We start from the raw sequence: 23759 nt of genomic DNA, 5'->3' as shown, positions 1-23759 counted from the left end.
TTTAATTTGACTTTCTTGTAAACATTTTTTTTTTGATAAAGGTAGACAAACTTATGGATAATCTTGTATTACATTTTAAAACCTTAAATTTAAAAAGAAAAATTTTTATGAATTCTCAACACAAAATAATTTGCTAATTTTCTTGATTTTTTCGTATTTTGTCAAGATTTGAACTTTAAATGCTTATAAATAAAAACTGGGACTAAGGATTTTTAATATTTTTCAAATGTCATAGTAACACTATAGTAGGAGCCTTGTATTAAATTTTCAAGCTTTTTTACCCAACAAATAAAGTTTTATTGACATCCATAGAAAATAATACTAACAAAATTAGAATCTGGAAATGTTCCTAAACAGTACAAAACAAATCAAAATATTTTAAAAATTTTATCGTGTATAGAAAATGCAATTATAAACAACCAGTGAAAATTTCATGTATATAGGGTCATTTGTTTTAGAGTTGCACCAAAAACCAAAATCGATTTTCTCAAAAACCGATTTAGTGTAAAAATTCCCGTTTTTCCTTAATTTTTCTTTTGTTTTTCACGTCGATTTTGAAAACTTCTGTGAAAGTTTTATTTTTGACCCCCCAAAGTAGCAACTAGATTCACTTTCCTAACAGAAAAGTTACTGTTGAAGAAAATCCAAGCATTTTTACTGTCCTAAACGGTGATGACATTTGATGAATTCTCAACTTAAAATAATTTGCTAATTTTCGTGATTTTTCCGTATTTTGTCAAGATTTGAACTTTAAATACTTAAACAAAAACTGTGACTAAGGATTTTTAATTTTTTTCATCTCCCTTTGAAACAATAACTTAGGATCCTTGCATTAAATTTTCACGCTTTTTTACCCAACAAATACAATTTTATTAATATTTATAGAAAAAAAAACTAAAATAATGGTCGGTAAGTGGATGTCGCTCTGCTGTACTGTAGGTTACAGGTGGGTCACTGTAATGAATGGTGTTAAATTTGAATTCAATGATATAATATCATCGTATAAGAAAAACGATTCTGAGCTAAAACGGTCAGTCAGCCTGAGATATTACTAAGTATATTTGATGATATTATTGTGAATAAAGTAATTTATATATTTACTTATTTACGTGGAACCTTGTTTTAAATTTTCAATCCTCAGCTACAGAAGTTGAACATTTTATAATTTTTAACCTACAAAATAAATATTACATTTTAAATTTAATAAATTTTATCAAAATTTGAACTTTAAATGTTTATAAAAATGTAATATGACTTTCTTGTAGACATTTTTTTTTGATAAATGTAGATAAACTTATAGATAATCTTGTATTACATTTTCAAATATTAGATTGAAAAAGAAAATTTTTTATAAATTCTCAACTCAAAATAATTTGCTAATTTTCGTGATATTTTCGTATTTTGTCAATATTTGAACTTTAAATGCTTATAAATAAAAACTGTAACTAAGGATTTTAAATATTTTTCAAATGTCATAGTAAAACTGTAGTAGGAGCCTTGTATTAAATTTTCAAGCTTTTTTACCCAACAAATAAATTTATTGATATTTGTAGAAAAAAAACTAAAAAAAATGGAAACTGAAAATGTCCGTAAACAGCTCAATATTAGTCAAAATATTTGGAAAATGTTATGGTGTATAGAAAATGCTAATATAAACAAAATTGCATGTACCTACGGTCATTTGTTTTAGAGTTGCACCAAAAACCAAAATCGATTTTCTCAAAAACCGACTTTGTGTAAAAATTACCGTTTTTCCTTAATTTTTCTTTTGTTGTTTATGTCGATTTTGAAAACTTCTGTGAACGTTTTACTTTTGACCCCCCCAAAGTAGCAACTAGATTCACTTTCCTATCAGAAAAGTTACTGTTGAAGAAAATCAAAGCACTTTTACTGTCCTAAAATGTGATGACAGACACAAAAAATAAATAAAAACACATATCTTTGTAAAATGAATACATTCATCGCTTCGCTCAGAATCTAAAATTATCAAAGTAACCCCATTTTACGGTACTAAATAACTTGTAAATTTTCAGTTTGATAAATGTCGTCTACATTTGAAATTGAAATACTTAAAAAAAAAATCTTACCTTAAGATCTTTATTATTCCTCAACTGTTATTATAACAAATTATAACTTATAAGGAACCTTGTATTAAATTGTCGGGCTTTTAGACCCAACGAATAAAATATTATTGACATTTATATAGAATGATACTAAAATAGTACAAACACTTCTGTTACTTTTCTTTATAAAATAATTTTGTAGATCGATATATTATAGTTGGTATATAGGATGGTCTTAAAGCCCCAATAAACCAAAAAAAAAAAAAAAACATTAGATAGGCTTAATTTCATATTCAGACCTTTAATAACTAATTGATATAAAAAAATGTATACTTGTTAAATTATCAAATGTGATGTATGTATAGTTTAAATATTTAATATTTAAATGTGGTTGGTAATTTAGCCACATTTTATCGACCTGCTTTGTATAATATATTTGTTTACATTTTACTAGCGGGAGATTGGGCCACAAATTAAATCTATATTTTTAAAGTTTACCCGGAGATTGGGCCATAAATATACAGCATAAAAATATACAAATATAATACAACGTTTATAAACTTATAATTATTTTTATACTAAAAATACAATATTTTTTTTTAATTTTGCCATACGCAGAATTCATAATAAAAAAGTTATAATGCGAGGGTTTGTTGTAGATTTTTCATTTCCGTCATTCTTCTTCTCAGTTCCACAACAGTTGCTGTCCTTTCAGCAATCTATAAAATAAAATATAATTAAAATATAAACTATTTTAATAAGTAACTAATATACAGGGTTTTATATTTAACTTAAGACACTCGTTCTTACAGAAAATAAATATTTTCGAAAACATTTATTTACATAATATTAACTCGTTACAAAACAATATTTTTTATCATAAGTATTATTCCGTAAGCCATTATAGGATTTTTAACCTTTTGAATTAAAACATACATTTTGATTTACATAAGCATTATATCATTTGGAGTATTTCCACATTCATTCGTTGAAGTTTTAAATACTTATAACTATAGGGCGGAACTGTATGCATTAGTAGCAAACTATAAAGGCACTAAAAAATCTTAAAAATGCATGAATATTTAATATATATTATGCATTAAAACGTTCAAATATGCACTCAAAAATTCATTTATTTTTAAGATTTTTTAGTGCCTTTATAGTTTGCTACTAATGCATACAATTCCGCAATTTCATTAATACTTTTTTTTAAAAAATATCTGTATTTTGCAGGTAGTTTTAATGTGTAAGAAAAATAGGAATCAATTAAGTGAACGCCACACGGATATTGTTGTCTTTGTCCTACAAGTGTGTGACATAGCTCTGTTAGTATAAAAATTAGAGTGAATCGACCTATTCTTACCATAGTTAATGATAGTTCAATTTTTTAACAAGTTAAGCGTACATAATATAACGTAAATTAAAAATGTTCATAACTCACTTAAATATTGTATAATCGTAAAAATCACAATAAGGACACAGATAATGTTCTAACCATCAAGTTTTATAATAGGTCGAGTCTCTTTAATTTTTAAACTAACAGAGCTAAATGTTATCGGCTAAGCGTAAATTTGTGTATTAATTTATTTTGTTATTAATGAAAACTATAAATGTCGAAATATGCAAAATATGCATCATAAAAGTTCCATAGTTAAAATGTTTATTTTATGAAACAAATTCTGTGCCCACTAGGCATACTGAAACATACGATCAACCAGAATAAATATGCAAGTGCATAAAAATAAGCGCTCTAATTATAAATCATAAACTACTCGTACAAATATTGATTTTAATATATCTAAGCACTCTAATAAATAATTAAAATTATATTGAAAGAAAAGTAAATAATATATATATATATATTTAAATATGTCGTTTTTTGACAACTTAAAGTTATGGAAAAGTATATTTTAAACACATTAATAGTTTTTCAAAGAACAAGTGTCTATTTTAGGAATGAAGATCCTCCAGTTAACTCACTCTGTTTTTAAGACTTTCCAAAGTGTTGTTTTTAGCATCAATTTTTGCTTTCATTCTTTGCAAATGTCGATCTGTTACCAACTCTTGACAGCCATCACACATATTAAGTGAACTATTTTCAAAATACCCTATACACTGTTCAAATACAAATCCACCCCTACCATAACATTTTTCAACACTATCTATTTTTTCTAAAAGATCGTCTAACTCTTTCATTGTTGTAATAGCCATTTTATGTTCGTATTTCTTGCCATATAATTGTATAGTTGGCACAAGGTTATTATAAAAAATAATTTTCTTCACAGTTACATCAAGAGCGTCTCGCTCATAAAACCGAGTTGCATTATGTGCATTTAGATGTTCACACTTCCAATATATACTAGGAAGTACAACTTCCTTAGACATTTCAAAAATTAACCCATGTATATCCTTTGTAACATCTTCAATTCTTGAACTATTAGATGAATCATCAATTGTAAGGTCAATTATCATGGAAGTATTATCTGTATTATCTGAAAGGTTATTAATTTTTTTAGTATTTGATTTCAATGTTGGATTTAAATTACAAGTTAACATTTATTTTACTAATAATTTTTTACATAGTACCTAGAAAATTATTTTGAATTTCTTCTGACGACTGTTCAGCAGCTTCATTATCTATTTGACCTATGTATTGATCTTCACGTGTACTCAATACTGGCACCTCATTAATTGACACTGGCAATGAATCAGGTGCTAATGATTTGAAAAAAAGAATTTTAATTTTAAATTATTAAATAGATTTTAAATACAATTTTATTATCAGAAAGAAATATAACATCAGAGAAAGATTATTAAAAAGGTCATTTCCAAGTAATCTTGGATTAACTGATTTAAGAGGGAAAATGACTATTTTAAACATGTTTATACAACAAAAATAAGTAAGTTTTATATTTTCAGCGATCATTAAGGATAGATTTTTGAAAATTAATATGGAATGAATTAAAATCAAAATGTTTTAATGAAAAATTACAGATTGCAATAATTGCAACTTGACATTATTAAAATATATATATATATAAATATTAATATAACGAAAAGGGAATTGTAGTTATGAACTAGTGTTTTTACTGCATAGGCTTGCTTTATTCTATTTTATTAATAAAACCTTCTTTCTTATATTAAATCGCAAGAAGTTTATAATATTGTTCATTTTTTATTTTTAAAAGAAAAAGTTAAAAGTTATTACATTATATAGCAAAATAAATAAATAAATAAAACTTTGTATTTACCTAAACTATAATAATAGAATGCTAATTCATAGTTAAAAAGTTAATACAAAATAAAATAACAAATAATTAATTTTTTTCTTACCATTATTTAAAAATAATGATGGAACAGCACCTGGTTTTAATCTGTTCTTTAATACAGTATTCGTGAAACAGTCTAGTTCAAAGTGAGTACTACAAACTCGCATAGCACGTATTCCTATTTTAGCAGGATCTTTTTTTATCCCGCATTTTTCTATCCACTTTTTTCTTAGCATGTAATCCTTAGGATAGCCAAAGATACTAAGATTTTTTGAATGCCTGTTAAAGCAGTTTTTAACGGAACATCGTAATCCAGATCCTAAAGTATGGTCCTTTAAAATTTAAACACAAAATTCATATTAAACAAATATATTAATATTAAAAACAGCTAGATTGTCAATTATTAAACACAAATTAAAATATAATATGAGCTAAACACATATTTTAGTGATATAACATTCAATAGTCTAGTTTGTATAGTCTATATGTTTAGGATAGTCTAAAGACTATTTTTTGTAGAAACTAGAGGGTATGGATCCTCCCATGTCTTTGTAATCAAAATAATAAACTACAGAGTACTGGTTGCGAATAACATAGAATCAGAATACTACTCACTACTATAGAACACTTTATAACCCAGCTAACCTTTCCCAAGCAATGCAATATTGTTCAGGTGTAAGCTAAGATCGATTATTGATATTTACAATTGATGATTCTCAGTACCTCTTTGGCTGTTCAGTATATGATGCAAAACAAGTTGTGTGTACATATTTATTCGTTTATTATGATACAATGAACAGCCTACAAGATGATTATTTCCTTATAGTAAATATACACACAGCTTTGATTGGGCGTTATTAGTTGACCATTTTGATTTTATATATTACAAAATATTGGTTTATATTATGTATGCATTAGCCATTAATTAAAGTATATACAACACGGGTTCCGCGATAATATACTGCTCGCAAGCACTAATCACGAGCGAGTCTCACAGACAATACCGGGTGGGATGGCTATTTATTAAAATATAATATAATTTAAACATAATAAGACATTGCTTCCACAGTGTGTTACATCCAAAAGGAATGCCAAGCAATTCAGCTAGTATTATTATAATTTTAAATTGTTAACAAATATTTACAGCTACTCTTCTATTTATAAACAAAAAAAGTAAATATATATTATATTGTATATACCTTTATGATACTACTAAGATAGTACCACTGTTAAGATCGATTCTATTGTGAAATGGAACTTCAGGAAAGACGACTGGTTTTCTTTTCACAAAATACCTTAACACTATAGTTAAATGCTTAAATGAATTACACAGATCCCCGATTAATTACAGTAGTTATTTCCTAACAATACACTATACTCGTGCCGTCGTAAGAGCGCTACTCCTTCGCGCATCCAACTGATTGAGCTCCGCGGTTTCGTACACAAATTTCTCCCACTGTACCACCTAGTTGCTGCCGTAAATACCCCCACTCAGTGGATGAATGGGAGCAGCGACGGCGAGTAGCGGCCAGTATTTTGGAGGGTTTAGTGGTGGGAATGCGCGAGAACGGACAAATTTTGATCGCTGCCCAGAAGTGCTCTTACGACGGCCCGAGTATAGTAGTGGCTAAAAAATATATCTTGTGAGTTTTCCAAAAAAAGTACACACATTGGTGGTTAAACTACTTATTATTTTATAAATATAAGTGGACAAGAATATTACTGATGCCTAATTAGAAGAACTAAATTACTAAAGAAGAGAAACCAGGGCCATGGCCCTAAATATTCAATAAGGAAAGCATGGAAAATCATAAAATAGATAAAGATATCAGACTGTATTGACCATGTTTATTAAAAATATTAATACTTATTTACTGACCGGCATATCCTCATTATTTCTAGGAAGTATTGGTAAATTAAAATTATTTACAACAGCATTTTCAATATTTTCCTCTCTGTAAAATTCAGATTCTATGTAATCTTTTTCATCATAATAAGCCAATTTTCTAAATTTTTAAATAATTGTAAAAACAAAATGTAGTCAAATACAATTTTCATTAACTCACCTTATAGTTTGTTCCATTGGTAAAATTACATTATTTCCAGTTTCAACATCATTACTTTGAGTAGCATAACTATATAAAAATGAAAATATTATTGAAAATGAAAAATTAAATTATAGACATCAAGATGTATTACTTAGAAGGAAAACCATTTCGATCATAAGGTTGGGGAATAGCATTTGAAAATAAAAATCGCTTTTTTCCTGGCTTATAGTTCTCTTCTAAAAAATGATCACTACATATACGTTGCCATTTATGACAACAATCAATTCCTAAAACTTTAAACCATTCTCTTCTCCTGTTTTCATTCTTGGGAAATCTATATTAAAACAAATATCAATTAATACAATAAATTGTTAATGTTAGATTAGGAAAATAAACACCAAGTAGAATTTATTAGGCTAAACCGGTTGAAAATTATTTCAAAGTATCACGCAACAGGATAATGAACCATATCAACAATATGATTCAAAAATCAATGTGCGTTTTTTTCACAACAGTTTGAGCGAGTAAATTTCTAGAACAAATTGATACTCATTACTCACCCATGATATCTAACTCCTTCGCGATTGACATTGGTGTTAATAGATCTATTACCACACACTATACACTTGTGCATTTTTCAAATGTAGTGTTATATACTATTATCAAAAATAAAGTTAAGATAATTAATATATAGAAGTTCTAGGATATTGAAAACCTTATCAGTAGAGTCATCTGTATTGTATGCAATTGGAACTTAGAAAAGAGATCTCGATCAATGGACGTGTAAGAGTACGCGAAAGAGTAGCCTCGATCACTTTTATCTTGGAATGTTTACGTGTATCATATAGACCGATGATTGTGTGTCTTGAGGTGTACGTTTTCTCGTGGTAGTCAATCCAGTCATCCATAGAATAATTGGGTGGTTAGATATCGCGTGTCAATATTTTTTAAACATACGGTATGCTTCAAGTACAATACAAAATATTTAAAATGTCTACTGCAATCCCACCGAATACCTGAATGAGCACCTGAATAAAACCAAGAAAAACATAACCTTTTGATTTCACAGTCACGAATTTGATGAGATATTATTTGTATTACTAAAAATGAATGTTTGAAAAGCACCTATTTATTACCTACTTGGTCAGACGAACACACGTGGTAAAAATCAAAAAAAAATCAAATAATATTGTGTCCACCACTCACGATTTACGAGAACTACGAAAACTACGAAAACAAATTAAAGACATTCATGGACAACCGACTAGTGATAAGCGGAACTCTTGTAATCACGGTCTTGGATTATAAATCGGTGACGAGTACTTTTGTTCGTTCCATCGGTTCATAGTCACAAATTACCAAATGGTCCCCAACAGTATGATTCCGTTCGTTCTACCTCCACGTACGCGCGCCGTACGATCTACGATGATTTAAAACGTTACACATTTACACGAACAATTATTACGGAGAAATGAACAAATCGGGAAAGTATTTAACGGGAATAAAAAAAAATCGGGTAAGTATTACGTGCTTAGGTAATAATCCAAAAAGATATTAAATATTATACGGGAATGTAAGTAATAAAATACCTATTACAACATAAAACAAATACTTATATCTAACATTGGAAAATGTAACGCTGGAAAAATACTTCACTGGAATTAAATGCACCAAATTCATGATATATGTAGCTACTCAATTAGGTAGGTGCCTATTAGGTAAGTAGGCACCTGCGAAGATCACTATTACCTGTAGGGTTTGCATTTGAAAAAAAAATTCCGTTTTATGTTATTTTCAATTAAAACGTTACACAATTTTTGCGTTTATTGTAATTTTGAATTAAAACGTTATTCAACTTTTGCGTTTATCGTTATTCAGAATTAAAACGTTATACAAGTTTATTTAAAATAGTGTTAATACCTATTTCATTAAAAAAAAAACCGGGTAAGTGGATGTCGCTCTGCTGTACAGTAGGTTACAAGTGGTCATTGTATAATGGATTGTATTAAACTTGAATTCAATGATAAATATCATTGTAGAAGAAAAACGATTCTGAGCGGAGACGGTTTATCAGTCTGGATTTATTAAATTTTTATTATTTATTATAACCTTTAAGTGGAATTAATATTATAATATTATCATTTTTTATTCGTTGCTACGGTGATACACAAATTGTTAGAAATTAAAATTCCATTTTAAGCGGTTTTTCGTAATTTGTCAGTAAAATTTTTTCCGTGGCATTAAATAACTATTGAGAAAATCGAAAAAATACCTGTTGAAAGTAGTTATCTTTAGATCCAATTTGCTAAAAGATAAGGTACTATACGTTGAAATGGAAGCACTCCTTCTGGTATAAATTTTGTATACAGGATATAAAAAAAATCCTCGCTCCGCTCAGAATCTAAAATAATAACTAATGCGAGTAGTTATTCCCGGATACGGAATATAATATAATCAGTTCTTAGAATGTTTGCATTAAATAAATGTTAAATATAAATAGATTTTTTTAAAAAAAAAGGTGGGCAAGTGGGTGTCGCTATGCTGTACAGTAGGTTACAAGTGGGTCACTGTAATGGATGGTGGTAAATTTGAATTCAATGATATAATATCATTGTGTAAGAAAAACGATTCTCAGCGAAAACGGTCAGTCAGCCTATGATATTACCAAGTATATTTGATGATATTATTGTGAATAAAGTAATTTATATATAACCTATTTACGTGGAGTCTTGTTTTTAATTTTTAATTTTTAACTATAAAAGTTGAACATTTTATAAATTTTTAGTTACAAAACAATTATTAAATTATAAATTTGATAAATTTTGTTAAAATTTGAACTTTAAATCATTATAAAAAAAAATTGTGCCTATATATTTTTAATATTTTTCAACTGCTATTAGAACGATATATCAGGAGCCTTATATTAAATTTTCACGCTTTTTTACCAAACAAATTAAATTTTATTGATATTTATAGAAAAAAAAACTAAAAAAATTGAAAACTGACAATGTCCGTAAACAGCTCAAAAAGAGTCAAATTATTTAATAAATTTTATCGTGTATAGAAAATGCTTATGCAAACATTCAGGGAAATTTTCATTTTCAGTTTATACATAATTAATATTAAGTATGATATCTTGTAATAGTTACGTCCTTATACAGTTTTTATAGGAAGTTGAACTAAATATTATATAATCGTATAGTCTTATGTAATATTAATTATTATAATATATATTTTGTATTTAGCACTACATATTATAAAGTATAGTTATAAAATAAATTCCAGTCGTCTCGATTTTTTTACCTCGTAGATGTATATTTTGTCGACCGCATAAAATAATTGTTTCAATAACAGTTGAAATGTTTTTTCTATTTACAAAAATTTGTCGTGCCCGAGCAGACGTGTCTAATTGATTTTCAATAGATAAATGTACGTTTTTTCGAAATGATCTGCATCAAAGACGGACAAAGTTGGTGGTGATACTGAAGTGTTAAACTGTTAAATGATTTTTAAACGTTTCCATTGCATGTTTCCAATTTTGAAAAGCTTTTCTAACCAAAGCGCCTAGTGTTATGAGAATTTATTCCGGCTATCCTGATTTAGCAAACGCTACACAAAACGTACAAAATGCACCATCTAATTTTGCGGAGTACGCTAACCACGGAAAAGTATGCAACCATCTGTATTGAAATTTTAAATTTTTGGATAGTTTATCTTTACCACTAAATATCACAGTATTAGAGAATTCAAAAGTAGGTTCGGGCTTCCAAATTTTTTTAAAAACTTCTTCTTTCTGTTAACGAGCGGTTAAAATAAAATCCAATATCGAAATTGTTAAAATGTTCATTTTCCGTTTCAATATTGTCAGATTTTTTGGACAGTTTGGTACGTTTGACATTATTATCTATATTTGGTGAAATTGGTCTATTAGGAGTAGTTACGGAAGCTGAAGATATGTGACGATCAAATTTCAGAACATTTGTATCATTGGATTTTTTTAAAAAAATTGCCTAACAAAGAGACATAATAAAATCAATTTATTGTGTACTTCCTTAATATCGACAAAAATATAATAAACTCTTGTAATATTCTCGGGAGCTTGGTACCTACTATCGTAGTTCTAATAGTAGATAAGTGGCTGCCGAGATATTATAGATGCAGGTCGCAGACAATCTGTTTGATGTTGTAGTCGTGGTTGATAATAAATAAAAGACAGTTGTTGTTTTATTGTGAATTTTATTATTTTGTTGATAATTTTTCTAAGTCCAAAATATGCTCGTAAGAATTTTAGTTTTTTTTTTTTGGAGAGGTTCTGGGGGGTCCTGTACCCTTGGACAAGCCCCCCCCCCGTAAATATGCCACTGTTCATTCTTTAAAATATGTCCATCAAAATATTAAATTCAAATATCAAAAACGATTAATAATATTCACTGTGGTTTGAATAAAAACATATTTAGATTAAGAAATCAATCACCTACAATCAATACTCTAATGTAAACTTTGAGCCTCAAAATTTTTAGTTTCATTGTGCAACCTGTATATTGTCTTAAACTGTGGTACACGAGTATGTCATACTGTTATCATTTTGTTGTTGACTATTGTCAGCTTAAGACCTAAGACCAAAATTAAGATGTATAAATATGCTTAAATAGGTGTATATATATATGTATAGTGTAACACTAATTCTCTATTTACATTATTGAATAGAATGTACTATGTATTTTTTTATATTAATCCATCTCATAAGATACAAACAGTTGACAGACAACAGTACATAGCATATTATTAGTATATTACATATTTCTGAATTAAAATTAAAACATTGTATCAAACTTATCAAACTGTTTAAAACAAAAAACAGTTAATTAGTATAAATTTTATATTTCAAGAAATGTTCATCCACTCTAGTCTTCATCACGTATACGTCTGTTACTTTTTCTTCCTTAGAGATACTTTGGCCATTATTCATGTTTTCACTGTCAGCATTAAGGTTACTGTACAAAAAAAAACAAATAATCAATAGTAATAGTTAAATATTTAACAGACGACCAAATTCAGTAATTGTACAATTGATGCTGTGATTATTTTGTGATAATTGTAAAAAATGTTTTGAATCTATTATTTTATGTTTAGCAAGTACAAAAACTTCTAATATAGCAAACAAAGTTGTTAAATTTACTGCTATAATATAATGGAAATCTATTTTATTAACATTCAATGTTGATTTGTCAGAACGAAATACTTCCATAAACTTTTAGTTTATTATTTACCTAAATCTGATATTTAGGGATTCATATGAAGAAGTAATAATAAGATTACTTAATCTGGAAAAACTAACAGCTTGTCTACCAAAAATCTAAATTGTAATATTATTATGTATTTAACTTATTGGTTTTAATAGAAAAATAATTCCGATGGACTTGAAAAATATTAGCATTAATAATAGCTTATTAGAAAACTATACATATGTATGGAATTTACATCTAAAGTATACACTGAATGTATTTTGTAAATTGGTTCTACTTATAATAAATATTAATCTGCAGTAAACCAAACATTTTAAAACACAAGTTTTACTTAATCCGCGACTGGTTGCGCAATGTAAATAATCTCCCAGTGTGTTTATAAATATGTGTTTTCAATAATTATCTGTAATATGGATTTGTAATTTTGATTAGCTAATAAAAATCACATCATAATTTGATAATGACATTTACTTCATCAAAAACTATTTTAGTTTGTTCGGTACGAGCATGTCGTGAACAAAATTTATCAATTTAAAGAATATTTACCCCGCGCAAATTTAGTATTATAATATTACCTTACTGTTTTTATTATTTTTTAATTTTTATTTATAATACAGTGGGTACATATGAAATTTAAATTATATAATTATTTGCGTATATTAATTATAGGTATTGTTAGTTACAAAGTACCAACTAAAATTAATATTTTAAGTATATTTCCATTTTTATTATTTTTTAATTTGTACACATACAACTATAGGTAGGTACATAATATGCAATTTAAATTATATAATTATTTGTGTATATTAATTATAAATATTGTTAGTTACAAAGTACCAACTAAAAATAATATTTTAAGTATATTTCATATTATGGAAAATTTGTATCCCGCGCAACCAAAAGTAAAAATTACACGACAGGTTGATTAATGTTAAACTGAAAGTGTTTATATATTTAACTATGAAAATGTTAACCCCTGAACAATTCATGTCACTTATATTTACATTGTATGCAATTTAACTTTTACAAATTGCCAATTATTAAAATTATTATGGATTAAGTCAATAAAATAAAGTTATTTTAAGTACAAATAAATTATGTGTGCAAAGGAAATTTAACATGAATATTTCAATAATATACTAAGTCCAGCGAGAATTTAGGTGTGTGTTGAGCATATTATATATTATAATATTATATTATAAGTCCAAATATCCCTCTCTTGTATTTAACTGATTATAGATATGAACAGCCGAATAATATAAACAAAAACATTTTCACAACACAGCAAATATATATATATAATAAAATAGTACTATTTTACCGGTTGAATCGCCTTGGCATTGCCATTTCCATTTGTTTTTCTTTCTTATTTTGTTCAAGATCCTGAATATAAATATTTGTAATTAGTTAAAAAATATTTTAAAATTAACAGATTAAATAAATACTTTATACTGTTTTACTAGAACTTTAGCAGTATAAATGCTTTCCACAGTGCCAACAATCATAAATAAAATATAACCCTCTCTATGAGGAATGTTAGGTTGTAGTTCATTATCGCCCTCAATTTGTATTTTGATCTATAATAAAATGAAAAAAATATAAATGTTTAAATTGAAATACTAATAACAATAACCAATCATCTAAAAATGTAAATGATATTTACTAAGACATAGTATATTTTTACAAAATAAGAATAAACAACTATACTCATTAGTAGAGTAATCTACCAATTGACAATAAAACCATTAAAATCCTCTTACAGTATACCTAAAATAATTAATTAATGTTTTTTTTTTATTACACCCTACAAATACCCCTGATAAAAAAAATAAAGAATACTAAAAATTAAATTGTAGTATTCTTCAAGAATAAGTAATGTTTTATGTAAAATTTCTAAAAATGCAAAATATTTCCAATGTCTTAAAGTCCTTTATAGGACAGCATTGTGTTTGAGTAAAAGAAAAATTTTAAGCGCAATAAATATTGAGCCTTCCAAATTACTAATATTAAAATTAATATAAGGATAAATAAAATGACTCACCACTCCGCTTTTCTTAATGATATCTTTGATGTTTCTACCATTTTTACCAATTAATTTTCCAATAAAATCTCTTTGAACATAAAGAAATTTTTTCTTATACTCTAATATTTTTCGAGCTTTCTTTACAGCGCCTTTATTTAAAAAACAAGATTATTAGATATTTTTACAAAAGTACTATTAAACTGACTTACATCTCCATAAATTTTAAAAACGCCAGTATGTTTATCTAATTCAATATTTGTAATACCCTCAATCTTGCGAGCTCGTTTAATATTAGTGCCATGAGCACCAATAGCCAAACCCATAAGGTCATCAAGTACATTAAATTTATCAGTATAAGATGTTGATGTAATGTTTAGCTTGGAGCTTTCCAGTTGCTTGGCTAACTCCTCAGTCTTCTTAAGCAACATAACATTTTGGTTCAGGTTTCTAAAGTGCATGTCGGCTAACATTAATGTTTTTTTGCTGGTAAATGGTGATTGAGATATAACACTCAACACTGATTGATCAGGATTATATAACACTATGGTTGCACTAATTTCTATCTGAAGATCTGTGTGGATACCATCAATTTTAGCACTGAAAGATTAAAAATGGTTATTATACAAAATATTATTGTAGCAGTTTAATTTTAACTAAGAATTTTAATTAAAATTGATTGTATATTTATTTTTGCTATACTCACATTTCTCTAACATCTTCAGGTACATCAATATCAAACGTATAAAATGTATTGCCATTGATGTGTGAATTTATGTTACTGCATCTGATTTATCAGGAGAGACTATTTCTTCAGCTGTTGAGTTCAAATATTGGACAACAAATTGAGATGGTGGATTACCACTAATTATTTTTATTACTGCTTTTACCCATCCATAACAAGGATGAGGCTTTCTAACCGATTTTACTTCTATTTCTTGATTGTCAATAAACTCTGTACTACATTGCTCATCTGACAAGGGGAGTCGAACATTGTCATAGTTGAATTCAGTTTCCGGATACCAACTAAAAATTATAAAAGATATATTATTATTTGACAAGGTACTAATAATTTAATGTTTTAAAGTGATAAAGGACAATCCGGGAAAGAAACTTATAATAAGAAATTCCACAAGTTATCTATGTATATATAAACAAAAATGTAAATAGAAAGCTTGTTGGTTTTTTATTTTCACTGCCTAATTATGTAAACATCTGTCGAAGATAGATAATATTAGCTTAATTATTTTCCATTTAGAAGCCATCAACAAGTGTTAAATCTAAAAATAAGCAAATATGATAAATTTTAGAAACTATAGTAAGTATTGGTAAGTATAGTTATTAATTATTTGAGTACTGATGTCCCTTATAGCACAAAACAATGTTGTCATCTGGCTGTCTTGTAAATAGTGTATACACTTAATTTAAATTCTGAGAATAGCAACTTGTTTTCAATGATGTGTGATATTTTTCTGTCATAATCAAAATTTGGGGGAGTTAAAATGCTCCAATAGTGAGCTAATGGTTCCTTAAATATGATTAAGTTATCAATGATTGGTCTATAAAATTTTAGAGGATCATTAATTTGATCAACCAGGTTTAAGAATAATTATTTAAAACTGTTAACTATAAGCGAATTAAAAATTTTTTTGGTGATTATTTAGGTAAAAAGTTAAAGCCCAATACTAATTAGGGAATTAGGGGTATATATTGTTCAATAATACCAACTGTATTTAATAGTTTTATTATTTAAATACCATATACAAAAGGTATAAATTAAAAATACCTATACAAAAATTGATTTCTAGAGGGTCAATAGGTATAAATTGAAAATAAAAAACTATTTTATGAATAATAGATAGTTATTACCTACTAAAATCATGCATGCAATAAAGAATAGGTAGTCTATTACATATATTTATAGGTACTATTTTAAAAACAAAATCAACTCTAGGTATTAGATATTTGGATCTGTAGGTATAAAGACTAGTAAAATAATTTTGATTTAGGTAACGGTATAATTTAATATATAACCTGACTTAATAAGACATGATTTTTTTAAGGGTAATCTAATTTTTGAAATAGGTACTAATTATTCATGGTAACAAACAAACATAGGTTCTTAATTGTTTATGTACCTATCTACTTGTAATTTTGATTAAAATGCTTAAAAGAAGTATTATAATAAAATATAGATAAGATATACTCACTCATCAGGGAAAGAAACTAGAACACCATTTTCCATTACACCCGTAGCAGAGCCCTAAAATATATTAATTAAATTAATTATCACTCTCATAAATTAAGAATAATCTAATCACCTCGCAATAGGCGCCGTTGTCAAAGAGCACCTCGACCTTAATGTCGTCCATCGCTGACGACTAGTCGTCGCTTTTGCTTGTCTGGTAATTGTGTGGTGATCGGAATCGGTGTTAGTGTCGGAGCAGCGATGAGGGGATCTCGGCGGTGGCGCCGGACACCTGTGCGCTTAATGCGTATAGAGCGAGGAAGTTGGTGACCACAATTGCGGAACACGAGAGTGCATGCGGTTTAACTTCGGCAGCGTCGAGGTGTACGGTAATAATTAAATGATAATTACAAATATTATGATATTATTATAGACGTATCATCTCGATTATTATCCATTTGCTGCTGCTCTTTGTTCGGTCGTCGAGTGAGTCAGTGAGAGTTGAGACAGTGAGTGATGCGAGTTACGAAAATGCGATATAGGTACACATAATATTATTATATATATTTATGTTGTATTATGTCGATGGTTTACAGTAACCATAGATCTATTAACTATAAAAGGACTGCGCCTTGAGCAGAAAATAATCAGACAACATCTGATAAGCAAAAACCAGTATCTTGAAGCAAAAAAATTAATATTTATTTGATTATGCCGAGACTTATTATAATTGATAAGCATTATGGATTAAAAACACTTGGACCTATTAACTGATAGGTAAAAAAGTGAATGATAAATAGGTTAAAGAGATTAAAAAATTCGTTTTTCACTTGGTCGGGCGTCTACTGCTCACTTGTTTTTCAAAAGTAAAATAAACTACATTTTGATTTGACTGAACTAGTACTGTGTTGTTTTATTGTTATTGTCATTTTTGAACCTTTTTTTTTTTGTTGTTATACATATTTCATCAAAATGATTACGATGTGCTCAATTCCACTTTGTAAAAGTGTTGCATCAAAACAACACAATGTTATACTACACAAGTAAATATACAATATATTATATATTATTATATTGTATTTTTAATAATGATTTTGCTATTAATTATAGGTTTCCACTATCAGAAGAACTTCGGCGTATATGGCTAGACCGTATTATATGGCATATTATCCTAATATTAAAATTAGCAAATTCAGTTTAGTGTGTAGTAAACATTTTGCTGCAACTGATTTTTTTAAAACCATTAGATCTACATCCTTTTCACCACGTAAAGATGCAGTACCCTCATTATTCCACGTTGATGAATGTGTATATGTTTTCAATGATGGTAAGTTATTATTTTATTATTAATAAACGGATAAGGACCCTTAAGAAATTATAACATTAGTACAGAAGTAAATAATAAATTACAATGCAAAACTTACAAATAGATAATAGCAGTGGAGACACTGAAAATAAAATAAAATAAAATAAAAATTAATTAACAGCAGAATTTAATGCTATATAAACATTGTGTTTAAAAACTTAGCGTTAATATTCCATCATGTTAGCTATATACTTATAAATGTATAATATTATTAAATCTTTCTACTTAATATAATTACTCTAGGTGAACTTGATGGTGATTCAGATATTACTAGCCAATCTATTGTTGATGGCATGGAAGTTACACCATCAAAGATGAATGATAGTTTTGATATTGTTGAAGTTACAGAAGTTACACCAACATATTAATTTTGTAAAGATGCAGTATCCCCATTGTTCGATGATAAAGAATGTTAGCCAGTTGTCAATGATTGTAAGTTATTATATTATTCTACGTTATATTCCATTATGTTAACTAAATACTTATAAATGTATAATATTACTTAATCTTTCTACTTAATATAATTACTCTAGGTGAACTTGATGGTGATTCAGATATTACTAGCCCATTTATTGTTGATGTTATGGAAACTTCCATTTTGGATATTCAAGTACCAGTAACTCCAAAAAGAATGATGAATACCTCCAATAAGCCCATGTAATTAATATTATTATTTATTTAGTTATAGCACTTTTTATGAGTTTAATTATTGTTATTATTTAAACTAATACTATTAATAATATATCTACAGGGAAAGAAAATGGGTATTTGGTGATTTTAAAGCTGATGACTTGAATACTCCCAGAAAACGCAAACGATATTGGGATATTTCACAACAAAGTGTATCCAAATACAAATGTAAAACAAAATTATTACATAATAAGAATACCTGGTTGACCAAGAAAGTTAAAAATTTATGTCAATTGATCGATCATCTCAAAGAACCCGCACCCAACTACCAAAGAAAATTTTTTATTTTTTTGGATCCATGCCATATGCTTAAGCTTTGCAGAAACACTTTTGGTGATTGGAAAACTTTATATGACAAAGATGGACGAGAAATAAAATGGGAATTACTAAAATAGATAGTAAATTTACAAGAAAGCGCTCAATTACACTTAGCCACCAAAATTAGGTCAAGGCATATAAACTACTACAAAGAAAAGATTAAAGTGAAGCTTGCAGCTCAAACATTAAGATTAAGCTAAAGCTCTCACTTATTGTACAGAACAGAAGATCGCTAATTTTGAAAACTCTGATGCTACTTCTCAATTTTATCAAAATATAAATAACATTTTTGATGTTTTAAACACTAGAAATTTTTTAGGTAAAACCCAATTCAAAAGACCTATTTATTTAAATAATGAAACATTTCTTAAGTCATTTATTTCTTCTTCAATTGAGTATTTATCAAACATACAGACCAAAGTATTAATAAACAGTCAAAGACACATGAGTTTATACCAATAATAAATTCTGAAAGGAGAACTGGTTTCAATGGTCTTATAATTTGCCTAACAAGTCTTGGTGAATTAATAGATGATGTTCTAAAGACCAATCAATTGGAATTTATATTAACATATAAAATTTCCCAAGACCATTTGGAAATGTTTTTTTTCGGCAATAAGATCACGTGGTGGTTTCTGTGACAACCAACCCTACAGCTAGTCAATTTGAAGCCGCGTATAAAAGATTATTAATACACAATGAAATAGTTACATCTTCCCAGACAAATTACATATCTCAAGACACAACCGAAATACTGTCAACCACTAGTGCTTCCAAGAAATCCAATTCAGTATCAAATTCTTTGGACCTTATTTTAGGCAATTTGGTGTGTCTAGAAGGTGTAGTGACAATGAGATCAGATGTTAATCCGGTACTAATAAAAAGTGTACACTATTGCCCGGCTACAAAAAAAATGTATGAGCATAAACACACCGACTTCACATCTCCGAACTTCGCGTTTACTTCGGCTACATCTAATTGCACTTACCCATCGAGAGATGATGACGGTAATCTCTTAGAAACTGAGTTTGGGCTCTCTGTTTTTAAAGATCGGCAGTTTTTAACAATTCAAGAATCCGTTGAAAAAAGTCCAGCTGGGCAAGCGGCCCGGTTTGTTGATGTGTTAGTGGATGATGATTTGATGGATATGTCTAAACCTGGTGACAGGGTAATGGTTGTTGGTATTTATCGTAGTTTTTTGCCACCAAAAGGCAGCATTTTTTTTAAAACTATGGTTATTGCAAATAACATAATCAAAAATGCAAATTTTTCAGTAGACAGGTCAGATATTACGCTTTGCAGAAAATTATCAGATAAAAATAAAGACGCTATATTTGATTTACTGGCTGATTCAATAGCGCTCACCATCCATGGTCATGTAAATGTGAAAAAAGCAATTGTATGCTTATTGTTGGGTGGTATAGAAACAATATTACCCAACAACACACGTATACGTGGAGATATACATGTTTTACTAGTTGGAGATTCAGCAGTTTCAAAATCACAATTGCTAAGATATGTGTTGCAGGTTGGTCCATTAGCTGTATGCACAACAGGTAGAGGATCTATAGGGGTTGGTTTGACTGCTTTTGTCACTACGAATAAAGCAACTAAAGGTCTTCAGTTAGACGCTGAAGCTATGGTACTTACTGACAGAGGTGTGGTGTGTATTGATGAATTTGACAAAATGTCAGATATTGACAGAGTAGCTATACATGAGGCTATGGAACAAGGGAGGGTGTCTATTTCAAAAGCTGGTATACATGCAAAGCTTAATGCCAGTTTTAGCAGCTGCTAACCCACTTGGTGGTAGATATAATCAACATATAACTCCAACGGCTAACATAGGCATGCAAGATTCATTACTGTCTCGGTTTGATTTAATGATGATCATGTTGGATGTACCTAATCGTGAAAATGATATTTTTATAAGTGATCATGTAATGTGCATGCATAGATATAGAGATCCTAAAGAACAAGACGGTGAAGTGTTGCCATTGACTTCAGATGTGGATGTTTTGAGTACAAAAAGATTGGAATATGAAACAACAAACACGTCAAGGGAGCTGGTCGACGTCTTCGAGAAATACAACAGTTTACAAATACAACAGAAAAAATATCAAAATTATTCCTGCATCTAGCTCTACACGATGGTGTAGTTCGATGCAAAATGTACTAAGCCACAGAGGTGCCCGGCATAGTATTAGTATTAGTTATTTTTAACTTCAGAAGCTCATAAAAAATTATTTCGCTAAATTTCCACTAACTTATGAGGAACGTCTGTCTAGTACTACAATTTCAAATTTTTTGAACAGAGCATAAAATATTTTATTGTCATTAATTTAAAAAAACCAAAAAAACTCGACTTTTTCTTACGCCTATAAATAACTCAAAAAGATACTTCGAAAATTGTATGGTGCATAGAAATTGCTATAATACAAACATCCAGTGAAAATTGCATATTTATCGACGATCAATTATAGTGAAGATTCTGAGCGATGAAAAACAAAAGAAAAATTAGAGAAAAACGGTAATTTTTACGTAAAATTGGTAGGTATTTGACTCAATCGATTATGGTTTTTGCCTTTTTGTGTAACTCTAAAACAAATCAACGTACATACATTACACTTCTACCGGTTGTATATACTAGCATTTTCTATACACTATAAAATTTTCAAAATATTATCATTTGTTTTGAACTGTTTACGGACATTTTCAGTTTCAATTTTTTTTAGACTCTCCTTCTATGAATGTCAATAAAATGTTATTTGTTGGGTAAAAAAGCTTGAAAATTTAACATAAGGATCCTAATATTTTTTGACAATAATATTTGGAAAATATTAAAAATCCAGTCAAAATTCTTTTTTATACCTATTACCTACGCATTTAAAGTTAAACTCTTGACAAAATACGTAAAAATCACGAAAATCAGCAAATTATTTTGAGTTAAGAATTCATAAAAATTTTGTTTTTAATTTGAAAATGTAATAAAAAATTTCTCATAAACCTGTCTACCTTTATCAAAACAAAAAATTTCTACAAGCAAATTAAATTAAATTTTTATGAGCGTTTGAAGTTCATATTTTTAATCGATTTCACTCGATTTCTCAAGTAGGGATTTTCTTATTTTTTTGTAATTCAAAAACAAATAACTTAAATACATGAACATTTCACCGAATGTTTATATTTTCTTTTTCTATACACCATACAACTTTGAAAATTTTGACTTTTTTTGAGCTGGTTACGGACAATTTTAAGTTTCTATTTTTAGATTTTTTTTCTATAAATATTGATAAAATTTTATTTGTTGGGGTCAAAAAAATTGAAAAATTAATACGAGGCTCCTGATATGTTGTTACTATAGCATTTGAAAAATATTAATAATACATAGGCACCATTTTTTTTATAATATTTTATTATTAAGTTCAAATTTTGACGAAATATGTGAAATTGAAAATTTACAAATTATTTAGTACTTAAAAATGTATAAAATGTTCAGTTTTTATAGCTAAGGATTAACAATTTAAAACAAAATAATAAATATAAATTACTTTATTCACAATAATATCATCAAATATACCTAGTAATATATCATAAGCTGACTGGCCATCTTCGCTCAGAATCGTTTTTCTTATACAATGATAATATATCATTAAATTTAAATTTAATATAATCCATTACATTGACTCATTTTTAACCTACTGTACAGCAGTGTGACACTCACTAGTCCACCTTTTTTAATCATGTTCTTAAATTTGCTGGACATTTATCAAGAATGTATGCATTTATGTTCTCAAAATATCAAAATATGCATTTAAAATAAAACCCTAAAATATGATAAATAAAAATGTTATTTTTTGATTTAGTAGAATATGAATTAAATTTGTATCTATTTCTAATCTATTTTAATATACTATGAATATATAGAATTTATCAGGTGAAAGATACAAAAATGATGGGTATCAAAAATTACCATAATTATTTTAAAGAAAATATAAATGGTGATGAATTAGAAACGTTAACTAAACATACAAATATAGAGAGGTTTGGTGAAAATATAATTATCTCAATCACAGTAATATTAATATAGGTATAATGCATTATTTATGCAAACGCAATATCTTAATAGACATTGCATTTTTAGGTGACAGTTGGTTCAACTGAACAAATTATTAAGGCAGTCATACAGAGTACTGTTGGATAGTTATTCTGAAAATTGTACATTTGTACTCTACCCAGTAACTGATTTTGTGTCAAAACGTCTAGTAAGTTAATTTGTATTAATTCAAAAAAATTAAACTGTACCTAAGTAAAATTATTATTTTAATCTAATTATCTTTATTTTTAATCTTAAAAAAAATGTCTTCCATAGTATCAAATTTAAATATCAATAATGATTAATGACTGTGGTTTGAAGAAAAAAATATTTCGATTAAAAATCTACCACTTACTAAAAATTCTCGCCATTAATCATATGTAAAGTTTGCACCTCAAAATCTATAGGTTCATTGAGCAACTTGTATATCTTAAATTGTGGTACCTACATGGTTA

The 23759-nt window shown here is 27.8% G+C and overlaps 2 protein-coding genes and 2 pseudogenes across 4 annotated transcripts; 2 read left to right on the top strand and 2 right to left on the bottom strand.

The window, feature by feature from the left end:
* Positions 1–2339: 2339 nt before the first annotated feature.
* On the bottom strand, positions 2340–8639 carry LOC132947174 (uncharacterized). Of its 3 annotated transcripts, XM_061017387.1 has the most exons (10): positions 8517–8639; positions 8096–8408; positions 7941–8036; positions 7532–7714; positions 7399–7467; positions 7212–7338; positions 5397–5664; positions 4650–4778; positions 4044–4555; positions 2340–2782 (listed from the first exon to the last, which is right to left on the bottom strand). In XM_061017387.1, exons 3-10 carry the CDS (start codon positions 8012–8014, stop codon positions 2699–2701), a joined length of 1446 nt encoding a protein of 481 aa, XP_060873370.1. In that variant the 5' UTR covers positions 8015–8036; positions 8096–8408; positions 8517–8639; the 3' UTR covers positions 2340–2698. The 3 variants fall into 3 exon arrangements, with proteins under 3 accessions (XP_060873370.1, XP_060873371.1, XP_060873369.1); XM_061017388.1 differs by having other exon boundaries at positions 7212–7287; positions 7941–8408; XM_061017386.1 differs by having other exon boundaries at positions 7941–8408; positions 8521–8632.
* A 5304-nt stretch (positions 8640–13943) lies between these two features.
* Positions 13944–17437, bottom strand: LOC132947699 (fragile X messenger ribonucleoprotein 1 homolog; annotated as a pseudogene).
* Positions 17152–19854, top strand: LOC132946209 (uncharacterized; annotated as a pseudogene).
* LOC132947698 (DNA replication licensing factor Mcm3-like) lies at positions 19653–23690 on the top strand. The gene is given in 3 exon segments (XM_061017957.1): positions 19653–19656; positions 19829–20987; positions 20989–23690. Coding segments are annotated over 3 exon segments (1524 nt in total). The 3' UTR covers positions 21350–23690.
* The last annotated feature ends 69 nt before the right edge of the window (positions 23691–23759 follow it).

The sequence above is a fragment of the Metopolophium dirhodum genome, chromosome 6, assembly GCF_019925205.1.
Source record: "Metopolophium dirhodum isolate CAU chromosome 6, ASM1992520v1, whole genome shotgun sequence".
NCBI lineage: Eukaryota > Metazoa > Arthropoda > Insecta > Hemiptera > Aphididae > Metopolophium > Metopolophium dirhodum.
This window is presented reverse-complemented; position numbering and strand designations above follow the sequence as displayed.